We start from the raw sequence: 24,090 nt of genomic DNA, 5'->3' as shown, positions 1-24,090 counted from the left end.
CTCCTCTTTGGTACATACTAGCTGCCCTCTGTCAGTGTAGGGCTGGAAAGCACTTTTAGGTGAACAGGGTGAGGCTCAGAGCCAAAGGGGGTGCCTAGACTACACGCCTCTGCTGGTTCTGCTGCCCCCATCCCCTGGGGCTCAGCCCATGTTGTCTAGACCAGTTTGGACTTAGGTAGCCCTGGTTAAGCCCCTCTTCACTCTGGCTGTAAACCTTAGATTTGATGCAATGTGCAGGCATTAAAGCTCCTAGACACAGCCATGTTCTCCAGGGAAGGGGATGGTCTCACCAACCTCAAGGCCACATTTGGAGGTGCAGTTGCTGTGTCCATTTTCCAAATGAGGAAAATGAGGCCCTGAGGGGCTTCACCAACCCAAGGTCACCCAGCTGGAACAGCCAGCAGTGCAGTTCAAAGTTCTGGGTCTGGCCCAAGAGGAATGGAGAACTGGGGATGGGGTTGAGTGACATGAGGTTCCGGAGACTTAAAAGGCACAGGAGGAGGCCACATCCTCCTCTCCTGCCCATTCCCTGAGAGTCAGGCTGAGTAAGTTGAAAGACCCATTTATTATCTCCCGCAAATGACACACCTTCACTTTTGGGTCCCACAGTACCCCCATAAGGTTACCCTGGGCTGGAGTCACTGTTTATGGAGATGGGCCCAACCACATGGCCAGTGTTCTTTCCTTTGCAGCCTTTTGGCAAAGGCTTTGAGAAGGGGCCAGCCAGGGTCACAGGGTGGAGGAGCCATGTACTACACAACGTGGGTATTCATGGGCTCCAGTGAGAGGGGCTGGGCAGGTTGGGAGGGGGGAACTATCAACAGGGGAAGTCCCCCCTGACATTCCAACCTCAGTTTGATGAAGGAGTCTCAGACGGGGCAGGTAGGACCTGAGTGGGCCTCAGACTGGGCCCTGGGTAGACGGCCCCTGTGGCCCCTCCCACCAGCCTTCTGCCGCTGCAATGCCTGCTCTACCTGCTCCTTGAAGCGCCGGTTCTTCTGCTTGATCTTGGCTAGCTCAGCCTTGCGCTTGGCCTCCAGGTCAGGATCCTGGCTCGGGGAGGACAGGAAGGTGGCTGAGCTGGTCATCCCCTACCTCAGGAACCCTGCCTCCCACCTGCTGGCTCAGCCCTCACCTTCCCCTCCAGGATCAGCTGCTTCCGCTTGTTAATTTCCTTCTTTTCATCAAAGTTGGCTGCCTCAAGTTTCTGGGGTAGGGGGAGAGAGGGAGAGGCTGTTAAGGGGAGAGGGGCAAGGGAGACCCATCTTGAAGGGGGCACCCTGGGTCCCAAGGATCAGTTCCCGGACACTCACAATCTCACATTCCCTCCGCACCACATTGACCTGCGTGAGAATCTGCAGCACCTCAGCCTCCTCCACCAAGAACTCCTCCAGCTTTTTCTCTGTGGGGACAGTGGGGGGCCAGGGGAGGGCAGACATGACAGAGAGAATTACAGTCACACTGAATTCCCAGTGTGGTGGGGCATGCAGGGCATCTGCAGGTTATATCAGATAAAAGTTAGGTGGGCAAGATCTGGGATTTCATACCTAAGTAAGGTATAGATTGCTCTCCCTTTTGTGTATGTGGTTACTAACACTAAAAATTGGACTAGAAATACATATATTTTTTGGACACTGTTCTTTAAAGTCAAAGTATTTCTGAATTTTAGGACAGTCACTGTGGTGACTGGACATGCCCTAGTGGTTCTTGGTCTTGGCTATACACATTCAACTACCCGAGGGGGTTTTAAACAGACTCAGACCCCATCCCTAGGGCCTCTGACCCATTCACAAGGACCATCCACACAACATGGTCTCAGAAACCAAAATCCCTGCCCACTGGACATGGCTTTCGGCTGCTTACTGCCATTATGGGGAGTTTCTATTTCAATAACTAGGGAAAAAAAACTTCATTGGGGCGTAAAGAAAGGAAAGTGCAGTTTAAGTTTGCTCATGTGAGAAGGCCGGTGGGTGTCCCACCCCTGCCCCCTTACTCACTGATCTGCTCCTCGATGGCATGTACCAGGTGGATGTCATACTGTGTCACCAGTGTAATGGCCTGTCCCTGCCGCCCTGTGAGGACACATCACAGTTACCTGCTGTATGCCAAGGGCCAGGATGAGGGGTCAACAGAGACAGGTCAAGACTCCTCTTAATTGAGGGGAACAAAACTTGGTGGGAAGGTAGGGGCAGGTGAAGGAAGCCTGGGCCCCAGGGCTTGACCCCCAGCCAGACCTGTGTAGTGGGTTATCTATCCCAGGGGAGCTGCAGGACACCAGGGAGAGGCGGCTCTCTAGCCAGCTTGCCCGTATGCAAAGGCAGGCAATGTAGCTGATTTCCCTTTTCAGCGTGGCTGCCAGGGAGCCTAGGCTGAGTTATGTCAGCAATAAGCTGTGACAGGCCTCAGCCTAGATTTCTTCATGCCGGTTTCTCTGTTCCCTGTTTCTGTGACAATGACTAGTACTAGACCAGCACTGACAGTTCACAAGGCCCATGATCCTTGGAGCAGCCCCAAACAGGCATCACCCATCATTTGACAAAGCAGTAAAGTCCAGAAAGCTGATGTGACCTGCCTGAGGCCACAGGACAGGAAAGAAGGGACAGGACCAGTACAGCCCCAGAAACCATGTCTCTCTCTCCACTCCAGGTATGAGAAAATCTCACAAATGCAGTGCCCCTCCCTGGCAGGGCTGGGGAGCAGAGATGGATGCCTCCTTGGCCCCTGGCTAGGGTCACAGTGAGGGGCTAAACTTGAACAACAAATCCCACAGGGCTCATGCACCCATTCACTGCAAGGTCCCAACTGGCAGCCCTGACACGTGAAGAGGACTAGAGTGAGGCAACAGGGAGTGGTAAGGACTGGAGCACTGTGCTATGTCCACAGAAGACAGTGTGTAAGTCACATGGAAAAGCCAAAGGACAATTCTCCAACTTCCAAATGCTGCCTCTAACATCTCTCACCTATGGGCTATATCCCCCATGTCCCACCAGCTTGACTTTGGTTCCTCATGTTGTGGGCAAGCTGGAGGGATGGCTCCCCAAAGGCCACCCCACCCTGCCTGCTTACCTGCACGGGCTGTCCGGCCAACTCGGTGGATGTAGATCTTTGGGAGCCCAGGGGTATTGTGGTTAATCACCACCTGCACTGTGGGAATGTCCAGGCCCCTAGAGGCAGAAGCTGATGAGCACCACTGTCCACATGGTGCAACCGAGGCTGGGACTCATGCAAGGTCACTCAGCAGTGAAGCTGGTGTTGCCCGAGGTCAGCCTCCCTCTCTGGCCCCTCTATGGGGGTGTCACCGGGCGAACACATGGGAGGAAGTACCCCGGGCTGCTCACCGGGAGGCCACGTCTGTTGCGATCAGGATCCTGTAGATGCTGGACTTAAACTTGGCCAGGGCAGCAAAGCGTTCTTTCTGTGCCAGATCAGGGAGAGAATTGGGGGGGGTGGGGCTTGGGTCAGGTACCATCTTGTAAATATTTGAGCACTTACTGTATAAGGCCTAGGACAGGACGGAAGCCAGAATGGTCCTTCCCTCACAGGGCTCACAGTCCAGTGAGGAAGAATAACTGTGAAAAAGCCAGACTTGGCAAATGGGTGGCAGGAAGAGTGTTCCAGGCATAGGGAAGAGCCTAGGCAAAGGCAAAGAGGCGAGGAGGAGTCTCTGGCAAGGCTGGCAGGTGGGGGTCTCCTCACCTGTTTCATCATAGAATGCAGAGCCACAGTGGGGAAGTTGAACTTGCGTAGCATCATGCACAGTACCTGGCAGGTCCTGGTGGAAAGGATACACTGTCAGGCCCTCCAAAGCTGGGGTCCTGGGAAAGTGCTCTTGCCCCTACCCCTGCCTAGGACCACAAGCAGGTGGCCCTGCACAGACAGGAAAGGACAAGCAAAGGTGCAGGATATCTTGCCCACTGATGTCCTTTCTGCTGACTCCTCTCCTAGCCTAAGCCAGTAATAGTTAGCGCCACATCCAGACCTTTCTCTTCAAGTAGCCAATAAATTCTCGGGGGCAGCACCAGTTAGGAGGTCCCATCAACGTGGTATGGACTGCCCATCTACTGGCTCACGTTAGAACAGTCTACAGCTTCTTGTCAATCAGAAGATTCTAAAGCTCCCTGGGACTATGAGGAGAACAGCCCGGGGTGTGGGTGCTGCTATATTGGGCCTCAGTGACACCTTTAGACCACAGTGAATAGGCTGTTCCAAGGGTGGGGACAGCCTGGGACCCCTGGTTAAGGGCAGATGTGAGGAACCCCAAATCCTGACTCCACCTTTAAAAGAGGTGACCCTGGTGAGTGGCTTGATCTCTCTGAGCCTCCTTGAGCAAATCTTCTAAAACCTCTGGTCTGAGCAGAGGCCCTTGAGTGCTGAGGCTGGCTGTGGCCTCCCACCTGTGACATCAGGCCATCTCTTGAGCCTCCATGGTTTGTGGGAGGCTGGCCCACCAAACTCACTTGCATGTGTTGGTGAAGATGATGATGGACCAGTCCTCATGCTCATCCTGGAAGTTCTGGATCAGGTGGACCAAGTAGGCGTCCTTGACCTTCTCAGGCACCAGTAGGTAGCGCTGGTCTAGCTGTTCTACTGTGCGTACCCTGGGAGGGGTGGGTCTCAGTTTCCCCTTCTGTTGAATTCAGACAATGCCCTGCCCACCTATGGGCAATAACCTCCACTGGGTGTATTGGGTATAACTCCCCACCACCACCTCCTGCCCCCCACCCGCCATCCGAGGAATGTGGCTGTGGACTCACGGGGCCTGAGCCTCCCAGAAAAAGGGCTGGTTGGTGGCCAGGCCCTGCAGCTCCTTGAGTGTGTCAGTCAGGGTGGCACTGAAGAGTAGTGTCTGCCTGCGGGCCGGCACAGCTGCCAGGATGGCCTCCAAGTCCACAGTGAAGTCAGTGCAGCCCTGCTCCAACAGCCGGTCTGCCTCGTCCATCACCTGCAATGTGCAATACCAGCAGCAGGGGGTAGTGGTAGTGAGTTTGAGGTGAGTGCACTGCCGGATGCTGGCAGGCATCCCCCTTGTTCCACCTTCCCATCTTTGTTCATGAGCCTGGGAGCACTTTCCCTCGAGGTCTTGGGAGGTCCTGCGCGCTCACCTGTCTCAGCTCCAGTGTCACTTCTTCAGACAGGCCCTGCTCCTAACCACCCTCGCTGGTACAGGCTACCTCGAGTGGGTCTCTGAGCTATCCTTGTCTTACTCCTAACATTCTACTGGATGGCCTGTGGGATTCATCTATTTTCCAAATAGATGAATCAGTGCTCAGGCTAACTCACCAGAAAGCGGATCTTCTTAATGCTGAAGGTGTTGGAGCTGCGGATGTGGTCAGCCAGGCGCCCCGGAGTGGCGATGACCACATGTGGTTTCCGGGAGAGCTCCAGGGCCTGGGCCACCATGTCTGCAGGTGGAGGGCAGGAGGTAGAGCTGGGCAGGTGGTCCAAGGCTGCAGGGGTCCCATACCCAGAGCCTCCCTGGGGGCCCCATACCCATGCCGCCAACAATGATGCAGTCTTTCAGGCCCAGAGGCTTCCCCAGGACCCGGAACTGCTCTGCAATCTGGTAGGCCAGCTCCCTGTGGGTGTGAAGAAGCCAGTTTGGATAACATAGAGGTTCTGGGCCCGTCTCCCATTCTCATTTCCACCCCCAGAGCTTCCTGACTCGCTCTCTTCTATTCACACACCCTCCATAGCTTCCAGTCTCTTTTGGAAAAAAGTTCTCACAATTAGTGTTTGAGGCCTGCATGGACCCTTCCCCCTCACCAGACTGGGCCCCAGAATAGCCCATGGCCCCTCCCTTACCAGTCCTTCCCTACACAAACTAGCCTCTCCTCCTCCCAATTTCTCAGCACTAGCCTTGACACCCCTCACCAAAGCCTGAAACCCAAGCATCAGTCCCTTCTCCTCTGGGGCTAGTTAGTGTCCAAGTCCCCTTGGCCCCAGCTCTAACCAGGCCTCTCCTCAGCCCATGTCCCCACTTCCTGGCCTCTTGTCTTGCCCTCTCCTAATCACATTCCTTCAGAATCAATTTTAACCTAGCATTTGAGGCCTTTCTCAAGCTGGCTCTAATATGTTCAGCCCCCAATACCCTTTCTGTTCCCTGCCTCTCAAACCTCTGCATGAATGTACTAGCGGTTCCCTCTACCTAGATTACCTTTCCCCAAACTTGTCGCTTTGAGAGACCCTTCTCATCTTTTAAGGCACCCCTGACTGAAGCCTTCCTTGACACCACATTCACAGCATGCAGTGTCTACCTCTTACAAAACTTACCGTGTCAACCACCAAGTCTTTCTAACCAAAAACAAGAGATGTGCCTATTCTTAAGGTATAAGGCTATTGACAGCTCCTGTCTAGCCAGCAATTTCCCTGAGTCAAGCTCTGTGGTCAGCACTTTTCACACACTATCTTAATTCTGCAGCATGATTTCTGTCCCCATTTTGCACACAGGAGAAGTATGGCAAAGAGAGTAAAGTTGCTTGCCCAAGAAAACACAACTGGTTAACACATCCAAGAGGCCTGTGGGGGGCTCACCTGGTGGGTGTAAGGACAAGGCAGAAGATGCCATAGGGATCCTCAGAGAGCTTCTGCAAGATGGGCAGGACAAATGCTGCTGTCTTGCCACTGCCCGTCTTGGCACAGCCCAGGCAGTCCCGACCTAGGCAGAGGGCAAAGCAACATCAATAGTTTAGGCGTAGACAGGTGTTCCATTGAGTAGTTACTGTGTGCTTGGTACTAGCCCATGCCCTTTCCATTCTGGGCATACTGACAAATTCTAGGAAGGATAGACCATTATCTTTCTCATTTAACAGAAAAGGAAACTGAGACTCAGAAATTTGCCCAGGAACACAGCCAGTGAGTAGCAGGCTGGACTAGAACCCACATCCATGACCCAAGATGCTACTAACCGCTACCTCATTTTGACAACCCTCCCCCCCACCACCATCATCTGAGCTTAGGGAACCTGTAATGCCCTCCTGCAATCTGCATCTTATGTTCCCTATTGATTCTTTCACCTTTGTTAATTTAATCCGTCAACTTCTCACGTCCTAAGCTTCCTGAGGGCATCTCTGCAATGGCAAAACTAGATTGGGCTAGAAGAATGGGGAGAAGAGCAGTCACGCTATCAGAATCCTGGATCTACCAGTAATCTTGACAGCCTCAGTTTCCATTTGTAAAATGAAGACGACAGAGCGCAAGTCGTACTCAATTTAGCCAGTACTATCAGTTAGTCATTCACCAACACCTTCCTGAGTTCTGAGACTATGGAAGTTTCAGGGGTTATATCACTTGTGCGCGGACACACAGTGAGTGAGTCGCGTAACCTAAAGGCTAACAACACTGCTGGTCTGTCTCCGGAACCCAGGCTCCCCGAAACGCCCGAGGCTGCTCTCGCGTAGCAGGACCAGCAAGGATAAAGGGAAAGGAGGGGGCGACAGGAAAGGAGACGCCTCCTGGGGAAGAGGCCGGGCTACACTCACCTTCCAGGATAGCTGGGATGCAGCCAAGCTGCACGGGCGTGGGTTGCTTCAAACCCAGCTGCCGACATTGTTCCACGAGCCAAGAGGATAGCCCGAGCTCAGAAAACCCGGCCATCCTCGTTGCCAGCTTTTGAACTCTCGTGAGCTGCGCTTCCGGCGCGTGCCAATTGCGTAATAAAATTTTTTACCATTGATTGGATGCTACTCCTGCGTGGTTCCACCCTCTTAAGCTCTCTCTGCCATTCCCAGCCTAGGTCACATCCTTACCATGTTTTTCCGAATCCCATTGGTTCGCAAGATTAAATCAAACTACAATTCCCTAAATGCCATGCGAGATGCACTTGTGTCACCCGCCCCTTTACCCTTGTTTAGGACTTTCCCATTGGCTCATCTTCAAGCCGGACGAGTAAACTACGTTTCCCGGCGTGCCCCGCGGTGGATCCCCGCTTCCTGTGGACGTGTCCCTCCGGAAGAGGAGAGGGTTAGACCAGAGCGAGATGGCTCCTCCGGCTCCTGGCCTGGCCTCCGGCGGCTCTGGGGAAGTGGACGAGCTGTTCGATGTGAAGAACGCCTTCTACATCGGCAGCTACCAGCAGTGCATCAACGAGGCGCAGAGGGTGAAGGTGCGGCGGCTCTGGGGCCGGGGATAGATGGAGGCCGCTTCCTGGTGGCCGCGGGTCGCGCTCTGTTTTTAAAAACTCTCTTTTGGTGGCATTTATACCTCACGCATCTCTTCAGAGGCGGTGAGGAGTTAATCCTCCTCCCATGACATCACCCGAAGCAGTAGCAGTTTTTACTTAGAGCGCTTGCTCTGCGCCCTGGAAGGCGTTTGAGTAAAAGAGGCGTTTATGCCACTATAGTAATAATAATGGTAGTAATTCTCATTTGTTGGCCGCCATACCCTCAATACCCGTGAAGTAGGAACTGTTTATCTCATTTCACAGATGAAAATACCGATTTTCAAAAGAGAAATGACTTCCTCGACGTTACACTGCCCCACTAGCCCGGTTATTTCTCGCCAGACTCGCTCTTTCATTCATTCCTCAGTGAGCATCTGGATGGGTTAGGCAGTGTGTTCGTGCTGGGCTCAAAACATTGATAAAATAGACAAAACTCTCAGCTCTTTTTTGGGAACCTCAGCCTGGCAAGGGAGACAGTAAAGGAGTAAATAAATGAGTAAGTCAAGAGGTGGTGTGATATAGAGTGAGGGAATTAGCTTGGCTGTTTGAGAGCTAGAAAATAAATCTGCAGGCAGGTCCAGCCAGAGAGAAGCTGATGACCGGGGGAGGGGGGGGCAGCAAGAGCTGTTAGTAAGACCTTTAAGGGAAGGACATGGGTCTTCTGTCACTTTGAGTGAACCACTGGAGAATTTTTAAGAGCATGGAACATAGCAGGTTCTTTGCCTGCGTTCACAGCCTAGTGTTCCAAAGAGAGTAAACAAAGAAGCGAGTGAATAGTACTTAGAACTTGAGCACTACGTTCGGGCAAAGGGAGATAAAAAGTACTCAGTCTAAAATTGGGGGAGGGTTGGCTGCTTCATGTGGGAGTGGTCCAATCAAGCATTGCCTCTCCCATTCATTTGAACCTGAGACTGAACTTTGAGAAGCATTTAGCCCCATAAGTTGCTACAAAGGTGCTGTGGCAGGTGCAAGATCAGGGTAATCAAGGCATGAGAGGCCAGTGTAGCAGAAGTATATGTGTGTGGGGGGGGTTGTCGGGGGACAGGATGGAGAATGATGTGGGCAGGGTGAGAGGAAGGGCCTTGTGGGCCACAGCAGGGGTTTGGATTTTATTCCGAAGGTGTGGGATGCCATCAGAGCACCAAAGAAGGGTGTGGTAGATATCTTCACAGAGGCAACCAGATGATTGGGAGGAATTTGGACTCTGAGTAGAGAAGGCTTGCTTTCCATTGCTTCTCATCTTCAGCAATGAACCCGATATCCCTGAGCGTCTGTATAATGGGGATAAAACCTCAAACAGACTTCAGGAAGCTGTTAGAGTTTGTTGAGATAACATTTGCACGATTGTATTAATTTCCTGTTGCTGCCTTGACAATTTACAACAAACAGCATAAGACAACACTAATTTATTAATCTCTCATGGTTCCTGTAGGTCAGAAGTCCAGTACGGCTCTCACTGTGCTAAATTCAAGGTGTCATCCAGGCTTTGTCTTTTCTGGAGGTTCTAGGGAAGAATCTGCTCCCAGACTCATTCAGATTGTGGGCTCTCCACCTGGGGCCACTCTTAGCTCCTAGAGGCTTTTCTCCAATTCTCAGCCTTGCATATACTCCCCCCACCCCAATCCCCATCTCAGAACCAGCCATGGGATTTTCACATTTGAAGTCTCTCGAATTTCCCTTTCTGCTGCGTTCCTTCTGCCTTGTCTGTGCTTTTAGGGCTTCCATGATTAGAATTGGCCCTCCTGGATAATCACACTCCCCATTTTAGGGTCCATACCTTAATCATATCTGCGAAGTCCCTCATGATGTATTGCAAGCTGTTTACAGGTCCCTCATGATGTAATGCAAGCTGTTCACAGAGATGGCCTGGAACTTACTTAGCCCACCACTAAAATTGTATGTGCCTCGTTGCTGGAGTAGACTGTGAGAAGATTGAAATAGACTTGGGCTCAGATTCCCACTCTTTTATGTTGTCTCTGCAACCAGGGCTGAGCCTCAGTTTCCCCTCCTATCAGATGGGAACAAGGACACCTCAGTAGGGTCACTGTAAAATTCAGCATTGCACTCATGTTCACTTTTTTTTTCTTAATGTTTTTATTGATTTCAGAGATAGGAAGGGAGAAAGAGAAACATCAATGATGAGAGAGAGCCATTGATCAGCTGCTTCCTACACACCCCCTGCTGGGGATCAAGCCCACAACCCAGGCATGTGCCCTGACTAGGAATCGAACCTGGATCCCCTGTATCATAGGCTGATGCTTACCCTCTGAGCCACACCGGCCGGGCTATGTTCACCTTTTGGTTTCTGCCATGTGTCTGTGCTGCTTACATCATAGCAATGTGTTATTTGAGTCTTCTCACATCATAATATGCAAACTTTATATTACTGCTGAAGGAACCAGCATGATCTGCTGTACATAGAGAGTGACTGAAAATAAAGGAAATCATGCCAGTGGTCACCCTGGCTGGAGGCACACACAACTCAGCTTCTGAGCCATGGACATGCCAAGTCATTATCCCTGAGGCATGCAGAGAATGGGAGCACTGAGCCATTTAATATCATTTAATTCTGGTCCATGGAGCACCTAAGCCTCTTAGGCAGCCTGTACTGCATTCAGTGCTATCCCCCAAAAGATATGTCCAACCCAGAACCTGTTAATGTGACTTATTTGGAAAAGGGGTCTTGGCAGATGTAATTCAGTGAAGGATCTCTAGATGAAATCAGCAGGGATTTAGGAAGGCCCTAAATTGAATGACTTATCCTTCTAAGAGAAAGGCAGAGAAAGTTTTGAGGCAGACAGAGAAGATGGAGGCAGAGGTTTATGATGATACAGCCATAGACCAAGGAATGCCCGGAGCCACCATAAGATGGACTAGGCAAAGAAAGATTCTCCCCTAGAGCCTTTGGAGGGAGTGTGGCCCTGCTGACACCTTGATCTTGGACTTCTGGCCTCCAGGACTGTGAGGGAATAAGTTTCTATAATTTTCTGCTGTTTTAAGCCCTCAGTTTGTGGTAGTTTGGGTACAGTGTCCCCAGGAACCTCAGATGGGCATCACCTGAAGTGGCTCCAGGTAGAACACTGGTGTGTCCTAGCACTATGTCACCATGATGTTCCTGTTTGTCAGACACTTTTCAAGTGCCCACAAGATGGCAGGCACCATCCAGGTATTGGGGACAAAACAGAAGAAAGCCTCAGAGGAGCTGACCATCTAGTGTGGTCAGGTGACTCTCATGGCCAGTAACGGAGGGAACGCAACCCCCGACCTCCACTCCATCACTGGCCTCCCACATAGTACCTCTTGCTCTCAGGCTTCACTGAACCTATCCACTGCCTGGGGGCAGGTAGGACCACCCCGGTGTCAGGCAGCACTGATAGGCATGGGCCTCCTAGTTGGTTTCTGAGCTCCTAGATGATTCTGATGAGCTGTCAATACTGCGTATTAGAGCGCTCACCTGGTGCCCCTAGTCTGTACATCTGTGTTTGTTCTTACCCCTCCCAGAAGCTTTTCTCTCTCCGGCTAATTGAGAGGGTCCCAAGCATTCACATGTGGCTTCTTGGTGAGACCTTGGCAGTTGTACAGGATCTGTGGTGGTGGTACCCACAGATGGGGCATTTTACAGATGGGGCAGTTGAAGCTCAGAGTTGCCTTTGGGACCTAAGGTCCTCCTTGGATTCCCCCACTGTGTCCTTGCTTCGAAGACACGAAGAGCCAGCATGTGTATTTTTTTAATTGAAGATTATGTAAGGACCCCCAGATGGGTTGTTCACACCAATGTTTATCTCTGAGGGTCATTTGAAGGTCACTTATTTAGCAGACGTTGTGTTCTAAATCATGGCCAGATCCCCAACCTGGTCACCAAGCCAAAGAAAGCCTTTGGGACCTGCAGTGAAGTTGGCCTGAGGCCAGGAGCCAGGCTACTTATTTGTGGTCTCTCCCATGGCTTAGGAGGACACTGTCGGTCACTACCCTCACCCCCACCCCTCAGGCTGGGGAGAAGAAGGCATAGTGACAAGGATCTGGTTCTCACCTTGGGGAAGGGCAGTCCTGGTGTTCTACCTGTGGAGCTCCAGACCCTTTGTTCCTATGCTGTGGCAGCCATACAGGCCATCTCTCTGGGCTTGTTGGAGAGGCCCCTCTTCCCACCTCACTTTTCTCTGCCAGCCCCTCAGGTGGCCTGTGCCACTGCCCCCACACCCTCTGTTCCACCCCCACTGCTCCTCTGTGTCCTCCTGTTGCAGGCACCACAGGGCCTCCAGGAAGTTGGCCAGCACCCAGGGGTCCAAAAGCTGTTCTCCCAAGAGAGAGTCCCTTCCCTGTCTGCAGCCTCCTGGGACCTTCTCACAGTGCCGCAGTGAATGCTGTGTGAGGTCACCTCACTTCTGCTTCTCGGCTCTGTAGTGGTTAGGCTGAGGCAGTGTAGCCCGTGGACCTTGTCGCCAAGTACAGGGAGGTCCACTCATTCTCACCTGGCCCAGGCTAGACACAGACATCATTGTGCTGGAGCAGCGGAGCTGAGCTCTCCCAGAAATGTCTTCTGAGCGAGGCAGACTTTCATCCCTTCTGCGTGTCATGTTTATTTTTTTTATTTATTTTTTTAAATATATCTTTATTGATTTCAGAGAGAGGAAAGAAGAGGGAGAGAGAGAGACAGAAACATCAATGATGAGAGAGTCATCAATCAAGCCCACAACCGGGCATGTGCCCTGACTGGGAATCGAACCCTGATCGCCTGGATCCCAGGTCGACGCTCAACCGCTGAGCCATGCCCGGCCAGGCGTGTGTCATGTTTAAAGAGTGTTTTAAAACAAAAGCAGGACAGGAGTAAGCTACCTGGAAGTATTTGTAACAAAAATAAGGTCCTCTTCACACATCTCCACCCTGGTCCCATCTGTTCTGCAGCATCACCCGTCCCTTTGTCTTGTGGCTGTAGCAGTTGTGGCACTTTCAGTGCCCAGTTCCTCACCTGGACAAGTGGCTGACGATCAAGCCTCCTTCCCTGGGTGATGTCAGGATAGGACAAGATAGGTGCCCGTGATGCTGTGTTCCCTCAGCGGAGGCTGCCCTCCTGCTGCCCAAGGGCACAGGAAGCTGAGAGCCAGGGCCTGGACTCCACCAGGGAAGCTGTCTGCTCCTGGCCTCTGAGGGCCCATAGCGCACATGGCCCTGTAGGTCCTGACCCACCTCTGTTTCCACAGCCTTCAAGTCCAGAGAGAGATGTGGAAAGGGACGTCTTCCTATACAGAGCGTACCTCGCACAGGTGAGTGTGGGCTGACTGCCTGCATCCCTGGGGTGGGAGAGTAAGGAACAGTGCTGAGTGGAGGTGGGGCGCCTGGCAGGATGAGGGGGTCCCTGAGGGCGGTGGGTGCTGGTTCCAGGCATTGGGGCTTTGTTGGGGGGTGGGAACCCCGAGAAGCTTTTACAGGGCAGGGCGAGTGGAGCTGATAGTGTGCTTGTCTCACCATAGAGGAAGTATGGCGTGGTCCTGGATGAGATCAAGCCTTCCTCAGCCCCTGAGCTCCAGGCTGTGCGCATGTTTGCAGAGTACCTGTCCAGCGACAGCCAGAGGTGAGGATTGTGGGGGGTGGGGTGGGGGGGGAGCCTTCCTCCCTGCCTGCTCACCTCCCTGTGCTTCAGTTTCCCCCACCTGCACAGTCTGGGGCAGTGATGGATTGTGTTTCAAAGGAGCCTGGGGATCAGAGACAGGGTACATGTGTAGATGCCCTCAGGGACTCTGAGGGGCTCCCTGAATGTACAGCCCTGGGTGATGCAGTTGGGGCCTCCCCCAGATATACAGGGCAGGGACCCTCAGCATGACAGAGGAGGTGGCTATACCACCTGCTGCTTGTCTCCTCAGGAGAGGGGCCAGGTGGAGTGCAGGTGGGGTTAACACCAAGACCTCACCCTAAGCTGTGGGTCCACCCCAGACTGCAGACCACCAATTGTCAAACTCCTGAGGGCAATGGCCAGGAGAGGTTGGGGGAGAGACTGTGGGGACCCATAAACGCCACACCCTCCTGTGGCTCAAGGAGGGCATGGTGGGCCTCGCCTGCCCACAGTATGGCCAGAGCCAGGGTGAAATTCCTCAGGACTAGACCCACCTGTGCTTGGCCACCAGCGTGCTGGCCTTAGGTGGTTCCTGCTTTACAGGCTATTTTCACAGGCTATTCCCTCGCTGCAGGGATGCTCACCCAGGTGCATGTGAGCTCATGCCTCTTGGCTTTGGGTGGGATTCGGGTGACCCTGCTTTACCTGTGTGTAGAGCATTCACACAACCCAGCAGGCTCCAAAGCCCACAACAGGGAGCTGTTGTGCTTTGCTCTGTGGGCCAGCAGCCATTTCATCGCAGCCCCAGAAACCCACCACCACCCTAGCCAGTCACCCACAGCACCTGATGCCTCACCTTTCCCAATCTCTGTCCTTTGGAGTTTCCTCCACCAGGATGTGGTCCTGATCTTGGTGACACCACACTTCCCTCATGGGTTGCTGCAGCTGTGGGTGAGACTATTTGCTATGAACCCATACACACACCTCTGCTTCTTTGGAGGGCAGCACCCTGTCTTCTCCACCTGTGATTGGGCTCCTTCACCCATGAAGCCCAAGGCTTGGGAGGGGGTTTGCTTGTGAGCAGTGGCAGCTGAATGTGCCCCCCAAAAGACATGTCCATGTCCTGGCACCCAGAAACTGAATGTGACCTCACTAGAAATGGGGTCTTTGCAGATATAAGTAGTTAAGGGTCTTGAGATCATCCTGGATAGAGGATGGCCCCAAAGTCCAGTGACTGATGTTCTCATAAGCAACAGAAGAGGAGACAGGAGAAGACAGAAGCAGAGATTGGGGTGAAGTGGACACACCAAAGACTGCCGCAACCAGCAGCACCAGAAAAGAGGCCTGAGACAGACTCTCTGTCAGAGCCTCCAGAAGGAGCCAGCCTTGCCCACACCTTGATCTCAGACTTCTGGTTTCCCTACCTTTGAGAGAATAAATTCCTGTTTTGATTCCCCAGTTCATTGTGCTTTGTGTCAACAGCCCCAAGATACTAAGACAAGCAGCCTCCTCAGGCCATCGTTTCTCCCACTCTATACTTCACTAGCCAGGGTAACAAGCCCCATTCTCATATAGAAAGGGAGATAACCCTGGGGGCTCTCCAGGAGCAGTGGCTGCTGTAAGCATTACAGAAAAGAACCCACAAGAAGCACAGGGCATGAGGTGAGTCTCAGGAAAGCAGAGTGGCACATGGTGCATCCATCCTGACAGCACAAGCTGTTGCCCCTTGCAGACAGCCAACAAGAAGACAGTGGAGAAAGTACCAGACCCCATGAGGATAACTACAGTATATGACAGGAACAATGTACAACACTAACGTTGCAACGACAACAGCAGGAACCATGTCCACACCCTGTGTGCCAGGAACTAGGCAGAAAGCTTCGAGAGGTGGCTTCAGGGGCCCCTCATGCCAATCCCAAGTGATCCTTGTACGTGATCCCACCATGCAGGACAGAGAACAGGCTCATATGTGAAGTCATTTGTCCTTCAGGGACCTCCTTGGTGGGTGTGAACAGTGACAGACATGTCCGTGCTCTTTAGGGGCCCTCAAACACAGGTTCTTGGTCAATAGTTCCTCAACACCTGAATAGCACATATGCATTTGTAGAGACTGGACCCTAAATAGCGGTGGTGAGGCAGGCTGGACCCACACCTCCCTTCTCTCATTAACTGTGTAGCAGCCCTTTGAAACATGGGCTCTCAGTTCCATTTTCCAGTTAAGCAAACCATGGTTCAGGCCCACTGGGGCTGTGGGGGTGTCCAGCTGATCCTTGGCCCAGCCCTGATTCCACCTGGGCTGCCAGCCCCCGGCCCCAAGCCCAGCATGTCGCCCACCTGTCAGGAGTAGCTGGCAAGCTGGGCCAGGACATAGGACTCCTCGGGAAGGCGGCGACATCACTGGTGTGAGATTCACTTGTACAGCCTCATGTCCCTGCACAGGCACCCTTGACGAGTCAGCCTGTCCCTCTGTGTCGGGCAGAGTGGACACAGCAGCCAAGTAGGTCTGAGGGCCAGGGGACCCTAGGCCTGGGTCATCATTTGTGCTGCTTAGTGGGCATGGCCCTTCCTGCACCACTCTCCCCCACAAGGCCTGGAGCACCCAGCCTTGGTTTCCCTGTCTGTGTGAGGGTGAGAAGTGCCTCATGGGAAGGTGGTGAGGCTGGCATGCATTGGTGCTAGTCAGAGACAGTTGGTCCTGTTCTGTCCCTTGCTGCTCTGCACGCCTGGGGGCCTACCTCACCCACTTTGAGTATGTCTGTTCTCGAAGCAGGGAGGCTGCCTCCTGCCCTGGACCCTAAGCACCTTGTTTTAACAGGGACACAATCGTAGCCGAGCTGGACCGAGAGATGAGTAGGAGTGTGGATGTGACCAACACTACCTTCCTGCTGATGGCTGCCTCCATCTACTTCCATGACCAGAACCCAGACGCTGCCCTACGTGCCCTGCACCAGGGGGACAGCCTGGAGTGGTGAGTGGCCCTTCCAGTCTCCAGATTGGTCAGGGCCTCTTTGTCTGTTGTCATGGGAATGGTGAGGTAGAGGCTGCTTTGAGAGATCTGCAGGGTCCAGTCCTCCCATTCAGGCTGCAGCTCCCATTTTTGGTCCAGGAGACACTCCTTTCTGCACAGTTGGGCCACTGCTGAAAACCCTGTTCTGACAGCAGAGCAGAAAGCACCTTTGTCTCTGCCCGTGGTTTCTGCACATACACATCCTTTGTGTTCTGCCCTGGCCTTTCCACAAACTCCCTGGGTCCCCCCAGTCCCTCCTGAGGCTGACCCTTGTTTAGGGCCCAGTGCACTGTCTAGTTAGTTCCACCCCCTACCCCAGGAGGTCACTCTGGGCCTATCCAGGGTGCTGTGTCCAGAGCTCGCCCCAGAGGTTGCAGCTGCCCTCTCCCATGAGTTCTTTGGTACCTGCCTTCCCTCAGTTATTTGGTCACCATACATTTGTTACATATCTGTTTATGTTCTACCTTGTTCCAGAAAGGGGGTTTGCATCAGTTTAGAAACAGATGTAGTGCAGGGCTAACAAGGCAGTGGACTCTGTGTTTCTCAGGCTGCTTTGAGGGCTGCTCTGGGTGCTAGGTCATGTTCTGGTGGGAAAACTTGGGAATGAGCAGCCATATAAGTAGTAGGCAGTCACAGCTGTCTAGGGCCGAAAGGGAGGCAGTGGGTTCGGAAATTGAGGGGGTGATTACCTGCCCTCACTCAGTGCAGCATCTCTGACTGAATTTGGGAAGGAGCGGGGCTGTGACACGGATATGGTACCCAGCCTGGACAGGGTACCCATGGGCCTGAAGCCTGCACCCTGGGGACCCCATGGAAGCTCCCAGCCCAAGCATGGTCAGTGGCAAGACGTGGAAGCCAGGGCCTCAGAGGTGGAGTAGGGCTTGGCCCAGTGAGCAATGCCCAGGTCTGAAGGCAGGACTGGTGGCCTGAGCACTCATAAGAATGTACTAGAAGGTAACATGCATATGGGAGTGGAGTGGGGAGGGTGCTTACTGACCATCTGCCCTGTCCCACAGCATGGCCATGACTGTGCAGATCCTGCTGAAGCTGGACCGCGTGGACCTCGCCCGGTAAGCCCTTCTCTACCTATCCCCACCTGGGGCTGCTATGCTGGGGCCTATGTATCAGGGCTGTCGGAACAATGACAAGTCCACATCAGGACCCTGTGTTCTCCAGAAACCAGTCCTCTGCCCTCAAGGAGGCACTCAGAATGGGGACTGCTCCAGAACCCACCCCAAGACCCAGAACATGGTGGCATGATCGTTTCTCCAGTTATTTCATTCCAGTCTGTTGGGTGAATACTATCCTTACCCACCTTTCTCTACAGGAATGAGGGGTGGCAACGTCCATGCCTGTTTTCCCTCTGTGATGTAGGTGGTGTGGCAGTGTTGGGGTGGGCTTTTCAAGTGTAGTGGGGCCAGCATGTACGAGTCAAGGGGGGGTGGCCGGGCCAGGGTCTGTGAGCCAGTATGTGTGTACACCCCATGAGCAAGGAATAGGACTGTGTTGGAGGGGCACCAGCCAAACCACTTGGCTCCCTCCCACCTCTTTCTTCCACCCCCAGGAAGGAGCTAAAGAAAATGCAAGACCAAGACGAGGACGCCACCCTCACCCAGCTGGCCACTGCCTGGGTCAACCTAGCCGTGGTGAGCCCCTGGCCACACGGGGCTTGGGGACAGGGTGCAGAAACATCAGAGTGCCAGGAGGTAGCCCCCTGAATCCAGAGCTGCTGCTCCCATTGGAGGAATACAGATGTGGGGTTCCAGGGATGCACTGGACTACTGCTTATTTGGGACCAGGGTCCCATCCCCCAAAGGAACCCCCCAGCCCAGGCCACCCCTGGCATGTTTCCCACTTCACTCAGCCTCAGTCTTAACCCTGTTCAGGGCTTTTTGCAGCCGAGTGACTTGGCCAAAGCCAGAGTGAACAAACTGGGGACTCCAACCAGACTTGGAGCACATCTGCCCACACACCTTCCCAGGGACATGCCCTCTCCTCCAGAGTCTGACCCTGTGCCTAGAAGCTGCTCAGATTGCTCTCTGGGCTCCTAGCACTGGGTGGTTGCCAGTGTCCCCTGGCACCTTCCCCTGCGCCCAGCCCCCTCCTCACATGCCTGAGCACTCCATCCCCCGTCTCCTGGCAACAGACCCTTTTCTGTTTTTTGGCACTTGGCTACTGTTTTCCGAGTTGCTTTTTTGTATGAGCCTTTTAAAATGTGCTTCCCATCTGTGTCTATGCTGCCCTCGGGGGTTGAGGCCTCACCCAGGCAGGTTTCCAGTATGTGCTCAGTTCAGTTCGACGAACCCGCCGACAATACTCTCTGGTAGCCTTGCCTGTTTTTACAAGCACACCTTGGTCTCATGCTCCCTTGCAAGTGTGACCCTGCACCTTTAGCAAAAGAACAGAACTCAGAACTTGGTGGGCAGGGTCGGGTCTGCTGGTTACAGAGAAGAGACTGCCCTTGACACACAATGTGACCCAGTGGTGTCCACTTGACCTTGGCCCAGATGTCCATGGGCTAACTCTCCCTTTGAAGCTTCAGCTTCAAGTCTATAAACTGAGGATTGGGGAGCTAAGTATGAGGTGACTGCGTGCTGTTTTGGTCTCTTTGGCAGAGCCTAGGCTGTGTGGGGGTCTCTGCACAGGGGCAGTGTCCAAGGAGTGACTGCCATGGGCTGGCTCTGCTGGGATCACCTATTGCAGAGTGCTGGAATTGCTCTGCTCTGAGGCAGCGGGCCGGGGTAGGGTCAGGCAGCAGGGTGACAAAGCAGTGATATCAGCTGTCCCCACAGGGCGGTGAGAAGCTACAGGACGCCTACTACATTTTCCAGGAGATGGCTGACAAGTGCTTGTCCACTCTGCTGCTGCTCAATGGGCAGGCGGCTTGCCACATGGCCCAGGGCCGCTGGGAGGCCGCTGAGGGCGTGCTACAAGAGGCACTGGACAAGGTAGGGGAGGCCCAGCCCACACCCCCAGGCTCCTGGAGAGGACAGCAGGTGACATGGGTCACATGGGGATTTTAATGTGAATCAGCTAAAACTCATGATTACAAACAAAAACCCTGATTCCAGCTTCTCTTGGAAATGGGAGGGCCTCATCAGCTGGGGCCTGACTTGGCCTGAGCTGAGTGGACATGCATGCCCAGCCCTTCCTTGCTGTGACCTTGGCTGCCTGGTCTGGGGACCTCAATGTCATGCCTCACCTTGGTCTGTATTTGGAAGAGACACCCACTGTTCACTATGAGGGAAGGGAGAGTGGGCTGCTGACAGGAGGTGGTGCCTGGACCCTGTCAAGAAGAGGGACCAAGAACACTGTCCTCTGGGGTGGCCATAGTTCTCTTCTCCCCACTGACATCTGAGGTCTTTTTGCTATGTTTTTATAACTGGAAAATACATTAAAGCTTCTTCCATTTTTAGAAAACATCTTTTAATATAATGAGAAACTGACAGCGGTAGGAAGCTTTCTCCCTTTTCATTTCTGCAAGGGGCTGAGTTATCAAAAGATTGCAGAGTGGAGATGGGCCAAAGGGATGTTAGTCCGGTGGTCCTATGGGCTGGTATCCTCAGGCTACACTTGTTGAGCCACCTCAGGGTGCCCTATGCTGGCAGAAGAAGCTAGATCTCTGCAAAGAAGGGCAACATGGGGTGGAGTGGCCTTGTGGTGGCTGTGCATCCTGGGTGATGCACCTCTGCCCCAAGTGCCCTAGCAAGCTCCCTGCATATCCCTGCCTTGCAGCCACCAGGGGTTCTGGCTGAGGTTCCTGGCCAAGGTATTGGCCAGCTGGTTCCCAGGGTTCCATGTGCCTCAGAGCCCAGTGTGGGCCAGTGGGGTGGTGTCACCCTCCTGGAGGTTCTGATAATTTCCCAGCAGCTTCCTGCCAAGGCCTCCAGGGAACAGGCAGGGCAGGTGGGGTCTGCCTGTGGTCTCAGACCTCATCCTCCAGCATGAGGGACAGCTGGGCTGTGGCAGCACTGAGGCTGCCTTTGGCCAGGCTTTGTTACTTTGAGATTTGAGATTCTTGTGGTAAATAGGCCCCTCCCAAATTGTTACAGGGCAGGGGGCGCTATCCCAGTCTGATCTGATGAGGCAACTAGCTCAAGAGGGGAAGCAGCTGGCATGGGGAAGTGGGAGGTCAGGAAGGAGGTCCCTGAGGTCACTGTCATGCAGAGTGGCCAGTGTGGGGAGCACTCAGGGTTTTAGAGCCTTGACCCTGTCCTACCTCTGAAGGTGTAACCTTGTGCAGGTCACATCCCCACCACATCCCCAGGGTGGTGGGGAAGGGACATCATCCTGTCTGAGATGGGGGTGAGCAGGTCAAGTTGGGGGTCTGGAGGTGCTGACCCTGTTTTCCCAGTGTCCCTATGTTTTTAGGACAGTGGCCATCCAGAGACGCTGGTTAACCTCATCGTCCTGTCTCAGCACCTGGGCAAGCCACCTGAGGTAGGCCCCCTCCCCCAACCAGGTGAAGGAGGGTTGTCTGGCCCTCACAAAGCCAGCCTGGGGTAGGTGGGGGTTTCTGGTGTGGCCTCGGCTCCAGAGGAAGCTCAGGGCCTCAGGGTCTGGACTTCAGTGTTGGCCTGGGGTATGGGCAAAAACTCACTCCCCATGGGCAGGTACAGTTGCCATCGCTGATGGGGCCTGGGGAGTTGGAGTTGTGGGTGCTCTCCCAGGTCCCTAACCCTCGCCGGGGCCACAGGTCAGCTGCTCCCATGGGTCCTAAGGACAAGTGGGCTGAGGCTCAGAGAGGGCATTAGGGCCAGGACCCCAACCTGTGCTACCCCAGGGTGGGGGGTGGCTAACAGGATGGAAGAGGGGCTCTGGAGTGATCCACCTTGTCTGAGTGTGGGGAGGAAGGAGGATGCCGGAACACTGTTCATTTAGGTGACTGGCCCAGCTGGGGATCCTGGCCCTTAGAGAAAAACTTTTAGGGAGCCTCAGCTAGGGTGGTGCAGGACAGATAGGATGACCTTCCTACTCACCCCAGAAACAGACCTAGACTCCTAGTCTCAGGGAGACAGAGCCAGACAAATGCCTTAGCCCCATATAGTCAGGGCTAGACCTGGTGGGTGGGGCAAGGCTGCCAGCAAAGGCTCTGCTGGGGTTTCAGTCCCCAGACCTCTGGGTGCATCAAACTCATTCCCTTCCCAACCCCGTTCCCCCTGCCCTGCCCTCCACTCTTCCTGGCTCCCCACCCTCTGCCAGGTCCCTGGTCCCTGCGCAGTCCATTCCTGTGAACCCTGTGGTGCATCCTCCATGTGCCAAACTCTGGCACTGTTTCAGGGTGGGGCAGTGGGGTACATGTGGGGAGATCAGGGCTCCTGCCAGGGAGTCTGCTTAGTGGCCCTTGTCCTACCCCACCCCTGCCCTTCCAGTCAGAGCCACAGGGCGTCCCTGTGCTCAGTTAACCGCAGCCTTACCTTCCCAACAGGTGACAAACCGCTACCTGTCCCAGCTGAAGGACGCACACAGGTCCCACCCCTTCATCAAGGAGTACCAGGCCAAGGTGAGCTCCCAGACCCCCCGAGGCCCACCAGGGAGGGCCCGGAACTCAGAGTCTGACTCATGTGTGCTTCCCTTTCTCTTTTGCCCCCTATTTCATGTTGAAGGAAAACGACTTTGATCGGCTACTACTGCAATATACCCCCAGCGCCTGAGGTCGGCCCCAGATGCAGTTTCCTCAGTGGGAAGATGAGGCCCAGCCGTGCTGCCCTCCCCACTGGGCACTCACCTTCGTCTTTTCTTCCTCTCTTTGGCCAGAGGCAGAGGCTGGAAGCCCAGCCCTCTTCTGTCAATAAACGTCTCCACTCTGGGTATCCCCATATGAACCATGTTTGCACTAGCCACTTTGAGAGGGGCATTTGGGAACCAAGGCTGGGAGAGGAAGGGTGTGGGCATGGGGTCCTGGAGACCAGGGTCTATGAACAGCAGCTGCAGGGACTCCTTTGCCCCTCAAAACAGCTGTCCCATGCTGCTGAGCTGAAGGTGGCACAGCCATGTCCCCCAAGCCCAGTTTGCATCCATGGAAACTGAGGCATAGAGAAGTCATAGCCATCATGAGAGGCACCACTTTTCAAACCCAGGACCCCCAGGTGGTCTGTAGGTGGTGAGGGGGCTGGAAGTGCTCAAACCTCAGCTTGGCTAAGCGACTAAGGAGTATGCTGGGCCCTCATGGAAGTAAACATCAGCCTCCCCCCGGCCCCTGCTCCTTGGTGCTGCTGTGCAGTGAGTCATCAGCCAAGCCTGAGACCTGCTGTGATTAGGGTCATGGGTGCTGGAGCGCCAGCTTAGAGAAATAAAATAGTGATTGCCCTGAGAGATAAGAGGAAGCAGGACAACAGAGAGGGAGGTAGATAGGTGGGTTAGGGGACCTCTGGGATGAGGTCACCATCAAGCTATGTCCACCCGAACAATAAGAAGTTGCTGCCAGGCCAGGTTCTGGGGGACGAGCATCTTAGGCAGCAGGAACAGCCTAGGCAAAGGCCCTGCGCCATACTGGGCTCCATGAGCTGGACAGGGCTTCTTGCCTTTTGTCCCTGGACCAGTGTCTGAGTCTTTCCCAGGGAGGAAATAAGATACCTGAGTTCCCAGTGCCTGGCCTCATCTGCCTCATGTGGCTACCCAAACTCAGGCCCTTAGTTGCCAGGACAGGACACAGAGCAAGGGATGGCCATCAGTGGAGCTGTCCCCCAGCCCCTCCCTGCCTGTGTGGAGCTCAACAGGGAAGAGGTGCAGAGGCGGCCTCCCCAGGCAGGGGCATCAGTGGGGAGAGAGGAGGCCTGTCCTCAGGTGGGGCAGGAAAGGGGCACCAGCCATGGGACCTCAGCAGCCCCTTACCAGGCCCCTAGTGTCTGGGAGCCCTGGTCTCCAACTGCCAGCGCCAGGAGCTACTTTCCATTCCCGCCTTGCACCCACCTGTTGGCGGCTTCCTGTTTGGGCCTCGCCAGAATGAAACTAGAGGCTGAGCTGGGCTCATGGGCAGGGGCCCTCTCTCATTACTGATGGGTGCCATGGACACCAGATAGTGCTGGGTGGGAGGACAGAGTTGGGTGGTTGGGAAGATCCAGGGCTACCCCTCAGGCAGGTCTGGACCTATGGGGGCCTGTCCAGCCAGCCCAGGACCTCTGAGCCCCTCTGCCTGCCAGGTTGGCTATGGCATTAGTCATCCAATGAGATGGTTGAATCCCTGTCTATGTGGACATTCAAAAATAGGTACAGCAGGACAGATGGTGACAAGTGCCAAGGAGAAGACTGATGGGGGGGGGGGGGTCAGGGAGATACACTGAGCAAGTGACATTTGTAGGTGAAACCTGAAGTTAGAGGAGGAGATGCCCTGCCAGTAACCACATTCTTCTAGGCAGAGGCAACAGCAAATGCAAA

The 24,090-nt window shown here is 54.1% G+C and overlaps 2 protein-coding genes across 3 annotated transcripts; one reads left to right on the top strand and one right to left on the bottom strand.

The window, feature by feature from the left end:
- Window positions 1-546: 546 nt before the first annotated feature.
- Window positions 547-7,643, bottom strand: DDX49 (DEAD-box helicase 49). 2 transcript variants are annotated; one of them, XM_081135243.1, is made up of 13 exons: window positions 7,479-7,643; window positions 6,532-6,655; window positions 5,491-5,576; window positions 5,281-5,402; window positions 4,755-4,942; window positions 4,458-4,598; window positions 3,697-3,772; window positions 3,339-3,415; window positions 3,067-3,164; window positions 1,998-2,072; window positions 1,314-1,402; window positions 1,136-1,207; window positions 547-1,049 (listed from the first exon to the last, which is right to left on the bottom strand). In XM_081135243.1, the coding sequence occupies exons 1-13, from the start codon at window positions 7,591-7,593 to the stop codon at window positions 870-872; spliced, it is 1,443 nt and encodes a 480-aa protein (XP_080991369.1). In that variant the 5' UTR covers window positions 7,594-7,643; the 3' UTR covers window positions 547-869. The 2 variants fall into 2 exon arrangements, with proteins under 2 accessions (XP_080991369.1, XP_080991370.1); XM_081135244.1 differs by lacking the exon at window positions 5,281-5,402 and having other exon boundaries at window positions 4,755-4,798; window positions 5,504-5,576; window positions 7,479-7,619.
- A 286-nt stretch (window positions 7,644-7,929) lies between these two features.
- COPE (COPI coat complex subunit epsilon) lies at window positions 7,930-22,538 on the top strand. The gene is made up of 10 exons (XM_081134676.1): window positions 7,930-8,101; window positions 13,357-13,419; window positions 13,627-13,727; window positions 16,522-16,674; window positions 17,730-17,783; window positions 18,278-18,359; window positions 19,506-19,661; window positions 21,085-21,153; window positions 22,142-22,216; window positions 22,320-22,538. The coding sequence occupies exons 1-10, from the start codon at window positions 7,976-7,978 to the stop codon at window positions 22,365-22,367; spliced, it is 927 nt and encodes a 308-aa protein (XP_080990802.1). The 5' UTR covers window positions 7,930-7,975; the 3' UTR covers window positions 22,368-22,538.
- Window positions 22,539-24,090: the final 1,552 nt, after the last annotated feature.

This window comes from Miniopterus schreibersii, assembly GCF_964146895.1.
Source record: "Miniopterus schreibersii genome assembly, chromosome: 4".
NCBI lineage: Eukaryota > Metazoa > Chordata > Mammalia > Chiroptera > Miniopteridae > Miniopterus > Miniopterus schreibersii.
The sequence above is the reverse complement of the archived record's forward strand: the minus strand, read 5'-3'. Positions and strand labels throughout refer to the sequence as shown.

Coding starts and splice junctions, on each gene's coding strand:
- DDX49 (XM_081135243.1), bottom strand. CDS start 7,593: ATGGCCGGGTTTTCTGAGCTCGGGCTATCCTCTTGGCTCGTGGAACAA. Junction 5,577..6,531: donor CTTGTCCTTACACCCACCAG/GTGAGCCCCCCA, acceptor TCACACCCACAG/GGAGCTGGCCTACCAGATTG. Junction 1,403..1,997: donor TGCCATCGAGGAGCAGATCA/GTGAGTAAGGGG, acceptor CTGTCCCCACAG/AGAAAAAGCTGGAGGAGTTC.
- COPE (XM_081134676.1), top strand. CDS start 7,976: ATGGCTCCTCCGGCTCCTGGCCTGGCCTCCGGCGGCTCTGGGGAAGTG. Junction 18,360..19,505: donor CCTGGGTCAACCTAGCCGTG/GTGAGCCCCTGG, acceptor CTGTCCCCACAG/GGCGGTGAGAAGCTACAGGA. Junction 19,662..21,084: donor TACAAGAGGCACTGGACAAG/GTAGGGGAGGCC, acceptor CTATGTTTTTAG/GACAGTGGCCATCCAGAGAC.